Source organism: Ornithorhynchus anatinus, chromosome 2, assembly GCF_004115215.2.
Source record: "Ornithorhynchus anatinus isolate Pmale09 chromosome 2, mOrnAna1.pri.v4, whole genome shotgun sequence".
Classification (NCBI taxonomy): Eukaryota; Metazoa; Chordata; class Mammalia; order Monotremata; family Ornithorhynchidae; genus Ornithorhynchus; species Ornithorhynchus anatinus.
This window is the reverse complement of record NC_041729.1, coordinates 51,095,488-51,116,154: the sequence shown is the minus strand read 5'-3', so window position 1 is coordinate 51,116,154 and position 20,667 is coordinate 51,095,488. Positions and strand designations below refer to the sequence as shown.

The following is a 20,667-nucleotide window of genomic DNA, read 5'->3' as shown; positions in this document are numbered from 1 at the left end:
CTGTTGGAATTCATTCATTCATTCATTCAATAGTATTTATTGAGCGCTTACTATGTGCAGAGCACTGTACTAAGCGCTTGGGATGAACAAGTCGGCAACAGATAGAGACGGTCCCTGCCGTTTGACGGGCTTACGGTCTAATCGGGGGAGACGGACAGACGAGAACAATGGCAATAAACAGCGTCAAGGGGAAGAACATCTCGTAAAAACCGATGGCAACTAAATAGAATCGAGGCGATGTACAATTCATTAACAAAATAAATAGGGTAACGAAAATATATACAGTCGAACGGACGAGTACAGTGCTGTGGGGATGGGAAGGGAGAGGTGGAGGAGCAGAGGGAAAAGGGGAAAATGAGGCTTTAGCTGCGGAGAGGTAAAGGGGGGATGGCAGAGGGAGTAGAGGGGGAAGAGGAGCTCAGTCTGGGAAGGCCTCTTGGAGGAGGTGAGTTTTAAGTAGGGTTTTGAAGAGGGAAAGAGTATCAGTTTGGCGGAGGTGAGGAGGGAGGGCGTTCCGGGACCGCGGGAGGACGTGGCCCGGGGGTCGACGGCGGGATGGGCGAGACCGAGGGACGGCGAGGAGGTGGGCGGCGGAGGAGCGGAGCGTGCGGGGTGGGCGGTAGAAAGAGAGAAGGGAGGAGAGGTAGGAAGGGCCAAGGTGATGGAGAGCCTCGAAGCCTAGAATGAGGAGTTTTTGTTTGGAGCGGAGGTCGATAGGCAACCACTGGAGTTGTTTAAGAAGGGGAGTGACATGCCCAGATCGTTTCTGCGGGAAGATGAGCCGGGCGGCGGAGTGAAGAATAGACCGGAGCGGGGCGAGAGAGGAGGAAGGGAGGCCAGAGAGAAGGCCGACACAGTAGTCTAGCCGGGATATAACGAGAGCCCGTAACAGTAAGGTAGCCGTCTGGGTGGAGAGGAAAGGGCGGATCTTGGCGATATCGTAGAGGTGAAACCGGCAGGTCTTGGTGACGGATAGGATGTGTGGGGTGAACGAGAGGGACGAGTCAAGGATGACACCGAGATTGCGGGCCCGAGAGACGGGAAGGATGGTCGTGCCATCCACGGTGATAGAGAAGTCTGGGAGAGGACCGGGTTTGGGAGGGAAGATGAGGAGCTCAGTCTCGCTCATGTTGAGTTTTAGGTGGCGGGCCGACTTCCAGGTGGAGACGTCCCGGAGGCGGGAGGAGATGCGAGCCCAAAGGGAGGGGGAGAGGACAGGGGCGGAGATGTAGATCTGCGTGTCATCTGTGTAGAGATGGTAGTCAAAGCCGTGAGAGCGAATGAGTTCACCGAGGGAGTGAGTGTAAATGGAGAACAGAAGAGGGCCGAGAACTGACCCTTGAGGAACTCCAACAGTTAAAGGATGGGAGGGGGAGGAGGCTCCGGCGAAGGAGACCGAGAATGATCGGCCAGAGAGGTAAGAGGAGAACCAGGAGAGGACAGAGTCCGTGAAGCCAAGGTGAGATAAGGTATGGAGGAGGAGGGGATGGTCGACAGTGTCAAAGGCAGCAGAGAGGTCGAGGAGGATCAGAATGGAGTAGGAGCCATTGGATTTGGCAAGAAGGAGGTCACGGGTGACCTTAGAGAGAGCAGTCTCGGTAGAGTGGAGGGGACGGAAGCCAGATTGGAGGGGGTCTAGGAGAGAATGGGAGTTAAGGAATTCTAGGCATCGATTCTGGAAGACACCCATGCTGAGAGGATTCATGATGTGACATTTTCCTTCACCGTCTACTATGCTGCCAGCTGGTTCCTCAGGAAGATGTAAGTAGTGTCATTCCTACAGCCTCCCTCTCCCCATCCCTCCTTTCTAAATGAATGGAACTACTCGTCTATTCCCCATCGCTCACACCCAAAGCTTAGGCTGAGCCTCCACAAGCTGTCTCAACTGCCCCAGAGCGCTTAAGGCAAGCTGAAGTTAGGCTCAATAACTTCTCCTTAGAGCTCCTCTGGACCCATGTGTTTGTGTAGATCCTTAGGGGCAAAGAGGGGAGAAAAAAATGGAGTTCAATGCTGCCTACTAACTGCTGCAAAGTGTTAGTCAAGAGGACCCAGCTGAGGGTGAAAGCCAGAGACCACACTCAATAAATAGTTCTCCTGCTCCATTATGTACACGTGGAGGTGAATAGAAGCACATTCAAGAAAAGTACAGGAAACAGCACCAACCTCCATGAGGTCTCCACACCCTCATAAAAGCATTCCACACCTCGAGTACATATGGACTCTGAAAATTACTAACCAAATTTAGCTGCTCTGAAAAGGTCAAGATACTGGAACTGTTCCATTGAAGCAGGGTTGCCTAGTGGATAGAGCAGGGGTCTGGGAGTCAGAAGGACCTGGGTTCTAATCCCAGCTCTGCCACTTCTCTGCCGTGGGACCTTAGGCAAGTCACTTCACTTCTCTGTGCCTTAGCTACTTTATCTGTAAAATGGGGATTAAGACTGTGAGCCCCATGTGGGACAGGGACTGTGTCCAACCCAATTTACTTGTATCCACCCCAGAGCTTGGTAGAGTGCCTGGCACATAGTAAACACTTCACAAACACCACAATTATTATTACTGTTTTATTGAACAGCTGGCTAGGCCAGAGCCGAGGGTGCCCTGTCTGATCCATTCCCCGTTACCAATGAAGAACGGTGGGGATGTGTAGTGGGCTGGGTCTTGTACATTTTATTGGATGCAGCCATGCTGGAGACATGGATGCAGTAGTTAGAATACACTTCTGCACCTCCGGAATACTCTTCCAACTAGGTAGACTGCAAATTCCTTGAGGGCAGGGATATACCTACTCTATTGAACCCTTGAAAGCTCTCAGTACAATGTTCTGTGTTGAGTAAACATTCAATATCATTGATTGAATAGACTTTGTCTGACATCCAGAGTCCTAGGAAAGGTGATTTCATTCATTCAGTCATATTTATTGAGCGCTTATTGTGTGCAGAACACTGCACTAAGCAGTTGGAAAGTACATTTCAGCAACAAATAGAGAGAAGCCCTGCCCACAGTGGGCTCACAGCCTAGAAGCGGGGAGACAGAATTACTGTATGCAAACATGGCACCCTAAAGCCTCACATCCAAGAAGACAGGCAACTGACTATTGACCCTTTCTCCAGATCAGTCTGACACTGAACAATTAGTCTAAAGAAAACCAAGATGCTATGTCAACCTGCACCAGGAAAGCCAGACACACAACCAAAAACATATAGTGGCAATACCGAGCTAAATATTGCCACAGAATTATGTATTTAGGCAGCACATTGGCCAGCAGCACAATGATAGGTAAGGAAGTACAAAACCTCACATAGTAAGCGCTCAATAAATACTGTTGAGTGAATGAAAACCAAATTAAGAAGACCCACACATCCTGGCAGACTGTGGTGGCAATGTAGTTAACAGGCCCCAGAGCAAACTAAAAGTCTACAGAGTTGTTGCGTTGACCAACATTCTCTAAGGCTTGGAGGCTTGTACCATACAAGGACATCAAATCCAGAAACTTGAGCAGTTCCATCAGCATCGTGTATTGGCTCAATAAATCACCGGTTCCATCAGCATCATTTAGTTACTCAACAGTGAAGAGCAAAGGAAGATCAGCAAAGATGTTCTGGAACGTATTCAGTCTCTTAACATTGAGGCTACGCTCACCTTAACACAGCTACGCTGGGTGGAATGCGTGAGGAGGACGATCAACAGGAGGATCTCCAAACAACTGTTGAATGGAGCCCTGAAATTAGGAAACCAAAAGCGAGGAGGACAGAGGAAACGTTTCAAAGACACAGTAAGACACAGCCTTAGACAATGCTGCATCCCAGCAGAAAACTGGGTGTTGATTCCTTAGGGCAGAATGCCAAGAAGTTGCAAATATTAAACATCACAACCCAACAAGAGACAGTCTTTTACGTTCACAGTAGGTCCAGGATATTGACCTTCTCAGCCACACGCATACCCTTAGGTGAATTTCAGTGAGTGGGGTCTGCAAAAATCAAAGCTAATTGTGTGTGTGGGTATTCATCTTTCCAGAACCGAACAGCTCATAAAATGAAATGGAATTCATGTTCTTGCAGTGTTCTTTTCAGTTATTAGCACAGTATTTGTTTTACTAATAGGACAATCAATCTTCTAATGAGACAAGATTAAAAATTCTGAAACAATGACTTTGAAGAAAAAACTTCTTCATCCCACAGTTGTTGGCATTCTGTGCAGGAAATTTGATACTCGGAGAAGCTTTGGCAATATCGCCATGGTATCATTAAATGCTTTGCTAATAGAATGTCGAGAGTGGTTATGAACTTTGAAAATGATACTCTTCAGATGGTGTGAAGTGTCAAAGATAAATGATTTAAAGAACGACTACAAGCATAATGTGGCAGGTGCCTTGCCTCAGTGCCCTGGACATATCATTACAGTCATTATTGAGCTAAGCACTGAAATTAGCACTGGGGAGGGATAGAAGGAAGGTAATTGAAACACGCTTCCGTGTCCTTTAAGTGATCACAGATTATAGGGGCAAAGACTGATACAGAAGAGTCAACAGGAAAATTGCACTTCAAGATTCAGAACGTACAAAATGAGTACGTTGGGGTACGTGTTAAGTGCGTACTTTGCACGAAGCACTGTTCTAAGTGCTGGGGTCGGTACAAGACAATCAGGTCAGCCACAGTCCCTGACTGACATAGGTCTCACAGCATGAGGGAGACCAGATACTGATTCCAGAATAAAAACATCCCCAAATCAATCGGTGCACAGGGTTTCCGGGAAGGCCAGATACATGTATCTTTGAGATATTTAGAGAAGCAGTGTGATTCAGTGGAAAGAGCCCGGGCTTGGGAGTCAGAGGTCATGGGTTCGACTCCCTGCTCTGCCACTTGGCAGCTATGTGACTGTGGGCAAGTCACTTCACTTCTCTGTGCTTCAGTTACCTCATCTGTAAAATGGGGATTAACTGTGAGCCTCACGTGGGACAACCTCATTGCCCTGTATCTACCCCAGCGCTTAGAATAGTGCTCTGCACATAGTAAGTGCTTACCGAATACCAACATCATTACTTTAAATATCCGGATAAGACTCAAATAACAAGGATAGTACCGATCTCTCGTTCATCTGACTTCACCCATCCGGCATAACTGTTGGCAATTGTGATCAGTCAGAATATATTTCAGTGCCAAGCAGAGAGTCTTTTTTCAATTTGAATCACTTCCCTCCTCTCTCGCAAATGAGCTGAAATCCCAAAAAAGCTGTATAACATTACACGCAACTTTTGTTTTCAGGCTTTAGATTTGAATTAACCAACAGTCGCTTAATAAAGCATCAAGATTACGATTACGCTTTGCTTCATTTACTCTGTGTTCTTGTTAAGATAATGTGATCGGATCTCCCTTTTCAACTCGTAATTAATTAACTCCTTTGAAAATGCTTATTGGTTTTTTGGGAGGGCTCAGAAAATTGTATACTTTTTATAATATGGGATATTATGTTATTAAATGTAAATAAGTTCATTTTACATTAACCACTGGGAGATGCAGTAGTTAAAAATACATTTTAAATTAATTCAAAATACAAGTGACAGATGGATTGCACGGTCCTGAAGCCTGAAAGAGTCATGAAAAACTACTGAAAGCTTAAGATCAGAAAATCACAGAACTGGAAGGATACTTAGCAGTCATCATCATCATCATCATCACAATAATAATATTTATTAAATGCTTACCCTGTGCCAAACACTGGGGTAGATACAGTCCCTATCTCACAAGGGACTCACAGTTTAAGGGGTGAGAAGAGCAGGTTTCTTATTTCCATGTCACAGATTAAGCACAGAAAGGTTAAGTGACTTACCCACAGTAACACAGAAGGCCAGCAACACAGCTGGGACTAGAACTCAGGTCTCAGCTCGGGTCACCTGATTCCCAGTGCCATGTTCTTTCCACTAGACCAAGCTACTTGTCCACGCTTCACCCGTGTTCACGGCAAGTTAAACATGACCTCTAGAGATCCCACTGAATAAGGACCATTAAGAGGTCCTCTAGATTGTAAATTCAATGTGGGCAGGGAAGATGTCTACCAACTCTGTTATACTGGACTCTCTCAAGCACTCAGTACAGTGTTCTGCACACGGTAAGCTCCCAGTAAATTCCACTGATTGATCGATAGGAGGTATGGGAGAAGTCTCGCAAGGGTTGACTTGTTCTAATCTCTCCCACGAGAGAGTTTTATGTCTCTCCTTCGATAGGTTTGGCTCCGAAGAAGGCACTTTACTGACCCAAAGCCACTGCCCTGAGAGACTCAAAGATGGCAGGCACCTGCTTTCCCAAGGTTCAGGCTTCGATGCTGGAGAGACACTGGGCTCATTAAACCTCTGGCATAATCTCAAGCATTGAATTCCTGACTGGTGACTTCCTGAATTATGACAAGTGTTTTTCTGCTACAAACAGTTTTTTTTAAAAATTTTCCTGGAGCTCTTTGCTTTTAAATAGCTCATCTGTTTGCATAGGAGCTATGGCTGTTTTATTATTAATTTGAAGTTTGAAAGTTAGTAGGTGCAACTACATGAAGGAGAAGAACGATTATAATTTTTTAATGTCTTCTCAATACTTTGAAAATTTGAGTGCCTCTTCTACACAGCAGCCCCTCATAAACACGGGTACACGATAATAAATTACAGGCTTTCTGAGTCAGTTATAAACTTGTCATCAGGTTTGCTTGTATTTTTTGGTACATATCTTAGCCATTGATTTGGACCCCATTCCTGATTTTTCAGTGCACTAGAGGGGAAAGAAAGCATTTTAAAGCGGAACAGAAGAATGATCACATGAAAAATGATCCTAGACGAGTTAGACATTTGTAGCCATAAGGACCCCTTCACTTCAAATACGAACATCATTAGCTGCACAAGATAGTTGATCCTAGTCCTTTCTAGCATGATTCGTGGTTTTTCTCTCCAGTATTTTAGATTGAGCCTCTTACGATAAGGTGCATGAGAAAATGAAGCATCATGGCCTAGCGGAAAGAGCACAGGCCTGAGAATCAGAAAGGCCTGGATTCTAAACCCAGCTCTGCTACTTTTCTGCTGTGTGACCTTGGGCAAGTCACTTCACTGTGCCTCATTTATCTCATCTGTAAAATGGGGATTAAGCCTGAGAGCCCCATGTGGGACAGACTGTTTCCAACCTGATTAATCTGTATCTACACCAACGCTGAGTACAGTTCCTGGCACATAGTAAGTGCTTAACAAATACTATTTAAAAGAAAAAAAGAACAAAGCCAAAGCCTCAGACGATCAGTGGTATTTACTGAGTATTGACTGTGTGCAGAGCAACGTACTAAACACTCAGGAGAGTACAATACAATCAAGTTGGTAGACACAATTCCTGCCCACAAGTTGCTTAGTCTGGATGCAGCCTAGATTAGTTAGGATGAATGACTTAGCTAGTTTTTAGAGTGTGCTTTACCTTTAAGAATGGAAATGTATGGCCATTCACAATTACTTTCTAGACTACAGGGAATGTCATGATTAAAGCTATCTTACATTAAATGGGTTTTCTTTTAAATGGGTCACGCTGTATAAATGTAGCTGGTTCTGCTGTCCAATCACGGGCACAAGGGACAATGTGAAAATAATGAATGGTGACTTTGTCAGCCCCACAGCCCTTATGCACGTATCCGTAAGTGATTAATCTTAATATCCGGCTCCTCCTCTAGACTGTGAGTGCGTGCCAACTCCAATATATTGTATACTCCTAAGTGCTCTTAGGATAGTGCTCTAAGGATAGAGGGTAGTACAGTGCTCTGCACTCACTAAGCATCATCAGTGTACTGATTTTGTGTGTGTGTGTGTCTGAGCCTCGAACTCCAAAAGCACTGAGACAGAGAAGAGTATCACTAGGATAAAAAGTAAAATCAATCAATGGTAATTATGGAGGGTGACTATAGGCAGAGCACTACCCTAAGCCCTTGAGAGAGAACAATAGACTACATAGACATGATTTCTATCCTCAAGGAGCTTATGATCAAGAGGGGGACCAGACTTCAGGTGGGTACCCAGTGCCAATCACAGGGATAAGTAAACCCTAAATTACTACCTGACACCCAGAGAAAGCTTGTGACATTACCCAATGGACCAGGTGGGTTCCTTGCTGGGAAAACCTGTGAGAAGCAACAGTGATGTCCACAACAATGGTGGTTGGATTGGTTTTAAAATTGAGCTCACTGGGCCCAGGGCGGTGTCCAAAAAAACCCAATCTCTCTCTCTCCGCCTCCCCCCGTCCCACCTCTACAGATTTTTGGGCTCCTCAAGTGCAGCACCCGCACCCCCCACCCCAAGTCTCCACATATAACTTTCATCCAGTCTGACTGTCCCTAGGGAAGATTGGGGAAAGACAGGTTTGATGCTTCCTAACTGCATTAAGTGGGGAGAAGAGTGTACGAAACATCTCAGGCCTAGTGAAAGGATTCTTTCCTGGAGAGCAGGACTCTTCCCACGCCATCACCTCCCCATTCACTCTTCAAAAGCCAAAGCATGAAAAACTTCAAGGGGGCAAGTTAATCAGAAATCTTTATACCAAGTAATCAGTGTTCACTTTGTCAACAATCTTTACCAAAGATCAATCATATAGGGTGTATCAGATTGAAAGTATATTCTTGAGAGGCTGCGCAAATCCAGGTTTTAGGATAGTAGTAGAAAGGTTTCAAAAAGAAGTCATGAGGCAACTTGTAGAAAGTGACCTCTGCGGGGTTTGTTTGGCAGTTTGCATAAAATGGCTCTTATTCTTTAAGAGCACCCTGTCACTCAAAATGTATGTTTGAGCCCCTCACCTTTCTACCAATTCCACTTACCATGGCAAATACATATCAAAATCTGAAGTTCTAACCGTAAGAGCCCGTGTGTTTTAAGTGGGTAGAAAAAAAAAACCTACATAGAAAATGAAGAGAATAACAAATGGCTAAGAATAGGGGCAGCTGCTCTATGCTAGTTACTGCTCTGAGCAAGAATTGGCATCTTTTTCCTTTCTTATTTGCATCTAAATCATTAGTCTAAAAAAAAAAAATCTACTCATCTTAGCTGACAAGCAAGTCTAGTGAAATCATTTCACTGTGGGCAGGTCTATCTACCCATTATATTGCGCTGTGTCCTCCCAAGTGCTTACTACAATGTTCCGCACGCTTTAAGTGCTCAGTAAATGCCAATAATCGACTGTGAGCATAAGGACGACGATTGAGGACTGTGGATCTTGGGAGGAGCTGTTTACCACTGCCCTCTCGTGTACACAATCAGCCTTGTTTCGGTGGCCTTGGCCATTCAGCCCGTCTAGAATAACGCAAGCCTTAATATCACTGATCACAAGTGAAGAAAGGTCTCCTATTACTTGGCAGAGGCAAGGCTATGTGGAGAGGAAAAAAAAGAAAAAGTAAAAGAATCCGGAAATGACCACAACTCTCAAGTGTTACTGGAGACTTAAACTGAAATAACACTGATCAATCATGTACCTGTATTGGTCAGGAAGGTAAAATCCTCCCAGATTGAAGACCCTGCGCGGTCTATTACGATCTAGTCCAGAAAGCCTTCTCTCCGTGTCCTATAAAATCCCTGAAAAGCATTTTTATAAGGGCTTACGATGTGAAAAGTACTAAGTGCTGGGCTATTAATGTGAAAAATCAATTAAGACAATTTCTGGCTCACCAGGGGCTCTCAGTCCTAACAAGCATGATGGCATTTATTAATCACTTATTATTAGCCAGATTGGACACAGTCCCTATCCCAGAGGAGAACAGGTATTTTATCCTCATCCTACAGATGAGAAAACTGAAATACAGATCATCTCCTCCAAGAGGCCTTCCATGACTAAGCTTTCATTTCTTTTAACGGTATTTAAGTGCTTACTATGTGCCAGGCACTGTCCTAAGCTGACTACAGGGTACGTCGCTGAATACAGGATAATCGAGTTTGACCCAGTCCATGACCCACATAGGGATCAAAATCTCAATCCCCATTTTACAGATGAGGGAACTAAAGCACAGAGAAGTTATGTGACTTGTCCAAGGTCACACAGCAGGCAATTAGCAGAGCCAGGATTAGAAGCCAGGTCCTCTGACCTCCAGGCCCTTTGCTGCTTCTCCTTTACTTCCCATTCTCCCTTCCTCTTCTGTATCAGCTACACGCTTGCATCTGTACACTTTAAGTGCTTGATATTCACCCCACCCTCAGCCCCACAGCACTTACTTACATATCTGTATTTTAATGTCTGCCTCCCCCTCTAGACTGTAAAAATCCCTGGGAGCAGGGACTGTTTCCACCAACTCTGTTGTATTGTACTCGGCCAAGTGTTTAGTTCAGTGCTCTGCTCACAGTAAGGGCTCGATAAGTACCAGTGATTAATTAAGGGACAGCAGGAAAGTGGTGGAGCTTCAACAAGAACCCAGGTCTCCTGGTACCCAGTTCCACGATCTTTTCACTAAGACTATATCTCTCTGCGTATCTGGAGCGAAGCTCATTTTGGGCAGGGAACGTGACTGCTAATTCTGTTGTACTATATGCTTTCAAGTGCTTAGTACAGTGCTCGCACATAGTCAGCACTCAAATAATACGATTGATTGTTTGAGTTCCCATTCAGGAGACCGTCAAAGCTCACCAGTGAGTTCTGGACTCCCCAAGAAACACTGAGGACATGAGGCCTGTCATCATTTTGAGTGCAAGCGAGAAGGAGTCGAGACCTTCTCAGAGAGAAGCAGAATGGGCCCAAGCGTAGGAGATAGTCTTTTCAGAATGGTCAGAATTCCCTGATCTGGGAGGGTTTTCAGCTCCACTCAGAAACCTCTAGTTCTTTTCAGCTCCCTTCAGGTCTTGTGGCAACCTGTGGAATGGTTAGGGCTCAGAGACCAGTTCCCAGATGGGGAAGAGCAAACACACTCTGCAGGCGAAAAAGCAGTAGGGGCAAAGATCAACCAGTGCCATGGAGTTGGTTGGCACCTCTGATTTCCAGGAAAATTTGCACCATCAATTTTCTGTGCTACCACATTGCCCTTAGAGTCATTTTAATGGCCTCACTTCTCCCACATGAAATAGAAAAAAATCTATAATAAGAATCACCCTGCTTGTGGTCAGGGAATGCGTCTCCAAACTCTGCTATACTGTACTCTCTCAAGCGCTTAGAACCATGCTCTGCACGCAGTAAGTGCTCAATAAATACCACTGACTGGCATCATCTATATTTCACTGAGTCAGTTCGGTGTTCATCCTTTTTGTCTATATTAAATTGGTCATCTTCTCCATGTTTTATAACCATCCTCTTCCCTTCGTCCACAGAGTCCAGTCAGCATTATATAACCCCTGGTCATTCAGAAACTATTCATTCATCTTCAAGGCCGACCTGTTCTACCTCCGCCATCTGCTTTATTATGTTTCCAAAGCACGGAAGCAACTTCAGAAACTTTAGCACAGTGACTTGTTTGGCTAAGAAAAGTGATTCATCTTTATCTTGCCCAACCTCGACCCCCAGAAGTGTTCTTGAGTGAAAAAAAAAGTCAATGGACACGTGTCGGGAAGAGAAAAATGAACTGACAATTAGTATTTTATAATAAAAACATACAAAGTACCCCTGACCAAAGCCCTCTGAGATCACATCTCCTCCCAGAAAGCCTGACTTGACTAATTTCTCCTCTTTTCAGATATCCCCCACCAAAGCCCCTACCCAAACTTCTGTGACTCCTGAACACTAAAAGCAATGTGACTTAGAGGATAGAGCGTGGACCTGCAAGTGAGAAGGATCTGGGTTTTAAATCCCAGCTCTGCCACTTGTCTGCTCTGTGACCTTGGGGAAGTCATTTCACTTCTCTCCACCTCGGTTGCCTCATCTGTAAAATGGGAATAAGAGTGTGAGCCCCATGTGGGACAGGGACTATATCCAACCTGATTAACTTGTACCTACCTCAGCACTTAGAATAGTGCTTGACACATAGTGCGCGCTTAACAAATACCATCATTATCATTTATTACTAGTGAACTCACAACCTCCCAAAACACTTTTGCACATACCTTCTATACCCTATTATTTACGCACAGCTCAGGCATATATCACCTTTACGTGCCTCCTCCTATCTGTTCATCGTTTTACGTGCCTGTCCCCCTTACAAGATTATAAGACCTTTAAGGGCAGGCACCTTATCTACTAATTCTATCGTTCCTTCCCGGATGCTTAGTTCAGTGTCCTGGCACCCTATCAATATCACTCATTCATTCAATTCAGTCATACTTACTGAGCGCTTACTGTGTGCAGAGCACTGTACTAAATGCTTGGGAGAATACAATATAACAATAAACAGACACATCCCCTGCACCCAACAAGCTTATAGTCTAGACTGACTACTGAAAAAGGTGGTCACAAAATCGGAAAACAGATCCAGGTCATAGGAGTTCATCCATCAGTCGGCAGTATTTACTGAGTACTATACTAAGGGCTTGAAAGAGCATAATTCGACAGAGTTGGTAGACATGATCCCTGACCCCAAGGAGCTTATAGTCAGTCTATCTTGTAGAAAGCACTGTGTTGGCTCTAAGGTTAGGATTGGGTGTTGGGGCCTTAGTTTTGAGGGTTGCGACTTTTCAAAAGTCCCACTCATTCATTCAATAGTATTTATTGAGCGCTTACTATGTGCAGAGCACTGTACTAAGCGCTTGGAATGAACAAGTCGGCAACAGATAGAGACGGTCCCTGCCCTTTGACGGGCTTACAGTCTAATCGGGGGAGACGGACAGACGAGAACGATGGCAATAGATAGAGTCGAGGGGAAGAACATCTCGTAAAAACAATGGCGACTAAATAGAATCGAGGCGATGTACATTTCATTAACAAAATAAATAGAGTGATGAAAATATATACAGTCGAACGGATGAGTACAGTGCCGAGGGGATGGGAAGGGAGAGGGGGAGGAGCAGAGGGAGATGGGGGGAAAAGAGGGTTAAGCTGCAGAGAGGTGAAGAGGGGTGGTAGAGGGAGTAGAGGGAGAAGAGGAGCTCAGTCTGGGAAGGCCTCTTGGAGGAGGTGAGTTTTAAGTAGGGTTTTGAAGAGGGGAAGAGAATCAATTTGGCGGAGGTGAGGAGGGAGGGCGTTCCGGGACCGCGGGAGGACGTGGCCCGGGGGTCGACGGCGGGATGGGCGAGACCGAGGGACGGCGAGGAGGTGGGCGGCGGAGGAGCGGAGCGTAGGGGTGGGCGGTAGAAGGAGAGAAGGGAGGAGAGGTAGGAAGGGGCAAGGTGACGGAGAGCCTCGAAGCCTAGAGTGAGGAGTTTTTGTTTGGAGCGGAGGTCGATAGGCAACCACTGGAGTTGTTTCAGAAGGAGAGTGACATGCCCAGATCGTTTCTGCGGGAAGATGAGCCGGGCGGCGGAGTGAAGAATAGACCGGAGCGGGGCGAGAGAGGAGGAAGGGAGATCAGAGAGAAGGCTGACACAGTAGTCTAGCGGGGATATAACGAGAGCCCGTAGCGGTAAGGTAGCCGTTTGGGTGGAGAGGAAAGGGCGGATCTTGGCGATATTGTAGAGGTGAAACCGGCAGGTCTCGGTAACGGATAGGATGTGTGGGGTGAACGAGAGGGACGAGTCAAGGACTCATTCCAGGTTCCCCGTGAAAATTGTCTCACTGCCTCTGCATGCGTTGCTTCTGGTGGGTTCTCCCGACACACATTCATTCATGCAAGACAGTCTAAAAGTATTAGCATTGTCTGGGGCAACTTTCTAAAGGATATTTTTCTGCTTCTCAATCACCCAGTTTGCTCAATTCATAGTAGCAGCCTACATTTAGCCTGCCTTTTTAAGTTCCCTATTTAACCGAGATGAATTAGTGTTCCCTCCCCTTTCACCCCTTGGAACAATGAGATAGGGATGACTACAATGAGCTTGTAATTTCAGTTAAATTCCAATTTGGAGTGATCCTAGGGCTTGTAACTTTAAATGAAAAAGCTGTTAACAGTCACCCCTCATAGCCAAGAATACAAACGCCATTTCATCTCCTCGATGGATGGAGTATCACATGACATGTTTGCTCTTAGAAGTCTAGATTTATTTCCAGGTACAACATCTGAAAGGGTTATTTCATTTCTATTAACCAATACTCAATCCCAAAGCAATGGCTTTACCAAAGTTATTGGAATTAATCCTGTTTTTCAAGGCTTTGGGACTCAATCATAAAGCTTCCAACTGCTGAGATATTTTACAATGAAAAGTTGTCTTCAACACACACACACACACACACACACACACACACACACACACATACACAGAAGTTTATGGTGTAAATGAATGCCACTTAAAATAAATACTTGTCGTATTTAGGTTAAGCCCATTTTGAAAACTGTAATTTTTTTTCCATAATTCATTAGAACATTCTCTAAAAGCTGTTATAGTTTACCCACAAAATAATATCCAGACAAAAAAGAATGCTGCATTGAGTGAGACTTTATGTTAATTCCTACCAACTTTTTCTCTCCCAATAAAACATTAACCCTAAAAAAAATAAATAATACCAAAAAATCCAGGAATCCTGAAAAATGTGACTGCAAATGAAATCTTCTGTGATCCCGAGCTGAGGGCAGGAATAGCAGCACCAACTTGGGAATGTGCAAAACCGCTATTTTTTAGGTTTTTCAAGAACATCCAGAAGCAACTAAAGTGTTTCTGAATTGTCTGGTTTTCATTCTTTTCAACCAGCCCCTTAACATTATTTTAATGTGGGGGTTACTTGAAAACATAATTGCTATGAATAACCACTGTAGTACAATGTTGTCAAAATCTAAACAGTTTTGTTGTTCCTCAGCTAACATTAGTCAGAGTATCAGCTCCACAGCGTAAGGTACATTCAGACCTTTGAAAGAAAATCAATTTGAGGAATTTGCAAGGATTCACAACCAGAATAGTTCTGCTTACCACGAAGTAGAATTCAACCTTCTTTTGACTGACTGAATAATTAAACTTGCTTCTGCTGGATCTTGACATTTCCCCCATGAATCCCACTCACAGAAAAAAGGACTCCAAAAAGCAGATCATGTTTCCTTTTCACTCAAACTCCAAGCCTATGATGTCGCTCTACAGTTCTCTCTAATGTGTAGGACTACCTCTACTCCAATCAGATGCCCCAAAACTCGGAAGAAAACATAGTCAGATCCAAATGGAAATACCAGGGATCATTAACCAGCAACCCAGGCCCCAAGAAATCACCATTCGGGTGGAGTTCATTTTCTCAATTAACTTGATTAGCCCCTGCCCTTTCAGTTGAAAAATCACAGATGACTGCCAAATTCAGCGAGGAACAAACTCTTTTCTAGTTCATCCAAGTAACGATAAATCCCTTCACCTCACCCAGTCTAAAATTGATAAAGCCATTTCTACTTACGTAAGTTATTGACTGGCGCTCTTGTATCCATGTTTTCATAATGTTGAACATGAACTACAATGTTTAGGTCTCTTTCCATGTGATCCGTTGCGCAGTGGCCTTGTGGTCTCATGACGTCAGCGAGAGCCCTGAGAAAACACGGACACAGATTAAATCTTAAGGAAAAAGGATCTTTCACAGTGGGTGGTAAATTCTCCATCCAGGAGATGACAGGGCCCACATCCTGAAAGAAGATGCTTGCAAGGCTCTACTGGCAAATGCCACATACCTGCTGCTGTGTCAAAGAAAATCATGGAACAATGATTCAGGGGAGGGGTGGGACAGAAGGCAATGAGATGCTAATCAAAAAAAGGGAGCCCAGTCAATCCTCCTCCTCCCCCTCTTCCGCTTTCCCTTTCCTCACTCACCCCAGCCACTTAAATCCTATAAGGACCAAGCTTTTCCTATTCACCTATTCACCACGTGCCCCGGCGTCCAAAGATGTCCCGAAGTAAATCCACTCAACTGTACATTTGAACGGGCAGACTACATGCTGAAAAAGGCTAAATCAGCATTCCTTCCCTCAGTAGGGTCCAATAACTGATATTAGTGTTGAGTAGCAGGAGCCAGGATTTCAATGGGAATAGGGAGTCTGTGAAAGGACAAGTATGGTTCTAGTGCAGAGATGACCCATGTGCAGCTCACAAGCCACATGTGTCTCTTCTTCACTTACTCTGTGGCTCCTGGTCGTGTGAGTTTTATCATTATTTTGCCATGGTGGCCGACTGCAATTTTCTTCTGCTCCTGCTTTATCAGCCAGTGGGCCCAGTGTGGGAAGGGAGCCCAGTTTCATCCCAGCTCCTGCTCCGAGAACATCTGGTCTCCATCACTCATTATCCAATCACCACCACCGGAACACTTGCTCTCCGCCACTCACCAACCAATCGCCGCCACCGGAACACTTGCTCTTCACCACTCACCAATTACCACGGCAGGAACACTTGCTCTCTACCAAGCCTCCAGTCTCTCCCTTCCCCCAAGATACCAGAGGAACCAAACCCCACTCTGGAAGGAGCCAAAAAATAGGCAGAAAGAGAGCATCCCATCACCTGGAATTTTCTCTCTGCTGTGTTTCTGAAAAGCAGAGGACTCCCAAATGCTTGGAATAATCTTCCCATGCTTCCCACCCAACACTGTGAGAGCCAAGCTGATGAGAATATTGAGATGGTCATGATAGTCGATAACCAAAGAATGTTTGCTGGCAACCAGGCTTCATTGCCCCTTCCAAGAACTATGTAGTTCACATATAATTGAATTTTAAGCTGTTTCCAGTTGGTAAATTCCTTCTCTCCACCCCTTAGAGCACGAGCCCCTTGTGGGCCAGAGACTTTGTCATCTTTTATTCTTGCGTAGTTATCTCAGCCCTCAGTCCAGTGCTTTGCACACTGAAAACAATAAGTGGTATAATAAAGCATCCTACCAGAACTCAATATTTAGGCATCAGCATCCTAAGGAGCCCCATTAAGAGACTCAAAGGAAATAATCCCCCAATCTCATATTTTTAGACTGAGAGATTCCTGAGGTTCAGTAAGTGCTAAATAAATAATAGTACTTCTAGTATTAATCCTGTACTAATGAGAATGTTAGGAGGCAAAAAAAAAGGCTAGGAAAGGAAACAGAAGAATGTAAAAAAATAAGTGATAGTAGAAATACTATTAAATACAATTGATTGATAGTGTATGGGAGACCAATAGCTATGCAGTCCAGTATCCAGCAGGGACAACAGAATGCTTTGTGAAACTATGTGAGGTCCTCCTTGACATCTAATCTACCTACATGCTAATATTCCTAGCATTTCCTCCTGGAACCCTTCTCGGACTACTTGTCCACAAATTTATCCCAATCTTTGGGAAACAGCATGTCTCAGTGGAAAGAGCCCGGGCTTGGGAGTCAGAGGTCATGGGTTCTAATCCAGGCTCAGCCACTTGTCAGCTGTGCGACTGTGGGAAAGTCACTTAACTTCTCTGTGTCTCAGTTCCCTCATCTGTAAAATGGGGATTAAGACCGTGAGCCTCACGAGGGACAACCTGATGACCCTGTATCTACCCCAACGCTTAGAACAGTACCCTGCACATAGTAAACGCTTAACAAATACCAACGTTATTATTACAAATCCCACATTCTTACAGCTCACCGTGGGAAGAAATGTTTCCTTTGATTTGTTTTGAGCCTATCACTTTCAAGATTGCAGGAGGAGGAGCGGGAGGGGACTTCCTCATTCTGGCATTATGGGATTTGGCCAACAACAATTCCCTGTTCACCCTATCCACAGCTTTCAGGATTTTCAAGAAGCAGAATGGCCTTGCGGATAGAGCACAAGCCTGGGAGTCAAAAGGACCTGCGTTCGAATCCTAGCTCTGCTACCTATCTACTGTGTGGCCTTGGTTAAGTCACCTAACTTCCCTGTACCCCAGTTACCTCATCTGTAAAATGGAGATTAAGACTGTGAGTCCCATCTGGGACACGGACTGTGTCCAAACTGATTTGCTTGTATCTTCTCCAATCAATTGTATTTACTGAACACTTACTGAATTCAGAGCACTGTACTGAGTTCTTGGGAGAGTACTATATAATAGAGTTGGTAGACATGTTCTCTGTCCACATGAGTTTACAGTCTGGAGGGAGAGACAGACATTAATATAAACTATGGATATGCACATCAGTGCCGTGGGAGGAGTGAATAAAGAGAGCAAATCCAAGTTCAAGGATAAGCCCCCCCCAGCGCTTAGTACAGTGTGTGGCACAGAGTAAACCCATAAAAAAAGTGTAGACTTCACCCATGTTCCCCAATCAGCTTGCATTTTTCCAGATGGGAGGAGAAAAGAGGGGAGACGGGTGGGAAGGCAAGAAAAGGGGAGGTGGAGGGGAAAAAGGAAGGAAGGAAATGTTAGGGACGAAGTGGGGGAAGCAAGAAAGGGAAAAGGAGAAAAGAGGGAAAGGGGACAGCTGTGTAGAGTTGGAGGAAAAAGAAAAATCAGAGGGGAAAATAATCTCGATAGAAGGGATATTAAACCCATGCAAATGATTGGTAGTGACGACCTAGCTGTAACGCCAGGCTGCCGTTTGGGCTATTATCAATAACAGCATCGGGCACCACTTTATCTCTACTCTTACCGATCTCGTTGGCTGCTGCGCACCAGGCTGGCACTCCCCAGCAGCAAGGGTGGTGACATTTTTTAAATGCTTCCGTTTGTGCTCTCTGGTGGAGGTCAACGCTGCATGGGTGGAGACCCATGTCTCTAAGAAAAATGCATGGCTTTATTGTAGATATGTTTTGGTAAACACCGCAGTGGATCTTAACAGGCATCAGAAATTGAGCTACCGGAAATATCCATCTCTTTGCTGAATAGGTACGGGGTCCGGGGATGGGAGGGGGGAGGAGAGACCGGCGAAGGCAAGTGAACCCTGCCCAAAACTTCTTCTTAGCACAGAGATTGAGCCCTAAGCTCCTGCTGAAGATCTCACTGCAGCACAAATGTCTAAGAGTCCGGGTGGGGTTTGGTTTGAAGAGGAACGGTTCAGAGCTAGCGATAAAATGCTATGAATGGGGGATGTTTCTATGCAGCACTGCAGAGAGTTTCCTTCACCATCTAGAAGGAGCCAACCTCTCAACTTGACAAGTGCAGTCACTCAAGACCTAAGCCACCACTGAGGTTTAAACTGGGGTCTAAATTCCAAAATTGCCTTTAGATGGAACGCGAGGGGGGAAGATTTCAAAGGGTGACGCCTTTTCTCGCTAAACATCGAGGACTTTATTCTACGGCAAAATAATAGGGCTCGCGACCTTGGGTTTACAAAGAAAGCTTTGGGACATCCTATTTGTTTCTCCAAAGAGTTTCTAAAACAGCACCCAAGTCAAAGGACGCTCTGATCAGGATCCTTCCTTGATCTGAGGAACAAAGGTGCAGTTTGTTAGAGAGCCATTCCTCCTTTTCCCAAAGCCATGGTGCGTTAGTAAATGCCATGCTCCGAGGGTTTTATTGTGAAGATCAGCTCTGGAAGGCTACAATCCTCAGAAGGGTTTAGGCAACCCACATGAAACGTCCTTCTTAACTTCCTCTTCTAAAGCTATGTCAATTGGCCAAAGAATAGGTTTTTATTTCCCTGCAGTTGCCTCCTTGGGCAGTTAGGATCAGGCTACTAATTTAGCCCTTATTCTAATCTATTTTCCTTTCCTTGAAAATGAATAAAATGAAGACACATTCTGACCCTTGTAGCCAAAAAAATAAATAAATTCCTAGGCTTTTTATTCCCCTCTTCAAATTACAGGTACAGGATACTTGAAGAAGAGACAGCAGACAACTTGTAAAGGAAGACGAACTGGTAAGAGTTAGACACGGCCATCGATAGATGTCTCAAGTTCTCTTTAATGAACAGCAGAAAGGGAAGACAAAAACTCAAAACTGCCCATGTGAGTAAAAACAGAAAAAAAGAGAGAGAGACTGTGGAGGAGAAGCCGGGGCATGGGCAGAGACAGAAAAGACGGCAGAAACTCCCACCTTCTTCAAAAACTACAAAGAACACACAAGACACTCCGGAGGGTATTTTGTCACTGGGAGCCCCGATTTCATCGGAAGGCTTAAAAGGCACAGGGGGGATGTTTCACGCTACACGCTCCCTATACCTGAAGTCATCAAAGAAGACTTTATCGAAATCTGCCCGAGGAAGACATGGACATCGTCGCCTCAGGAAACAAGAGGCTCGGAGATGTATTTTTTTAAATCCCTCTCCATGGGATGAGCCCAGGAGTTGAAAAGGGAGATAAGCAGGAGGGTCTTTCCCATTTATAAGACAAACCACAGACAACCTGGCGGGTTCCGCTGCCCGGCCCCACAACCTATCCCCATGAAATTGGTCTCTATGAATCTAGGGTGACGGCACCTTCCTAGACTGTAACACAGAAAGCGGGACTCCATCAGTCACTCCATAGTATTTACTGAGCACCTACTGGGAGTGGAAAATTGCGCCAGGCCCTTGGGCGAGCACAGTAATACTAAAGACAAGCTCCCTTCCCTCAAGGACCTTAAAATCTAAAGATTCTACCATCTAACAGCCTCCACATACAGGGAAAGCTCAGTGCCACGGACTTAGAGAAAAGTGACCATCCTCACTCGCAGATTTTTGGAAATGAAGGCGTGAGCCGAGAGTCCTTAAGATTTACATCCCTTGCTTGCCCACATTCCTTACTTACCCCTGGCAAAATTAGGGAGCAGAATCGATAATGCTCCGATTCATTAATAATAATAACAATAATGTT

General features: G+C 45.0%; 1 protein-coding gene across 1 annotated transcript in view; it reads right to left on the bottom strand.

The window, feature by feature from the left end:
- The window catches only part of SHISA9 (shisa family member 9), a 261,288-nt gene that overhangs the window by 236,172 nt on the left and 4,449 nt on the right, over nucleotides 1-20,667 (bottom strand). Inside the window, exon 3 of the mRNA XM_029057989.2 lies at nucleotides 15,372-15,499. Coding sequence (XP_028913822.1) covers nucleotides 15,372-15,499 — 128 coding nt within the window. The remainder of the gene's footprint in view (nucleotides 1-15,371; nucleotides 15,500-20,667) is intronic.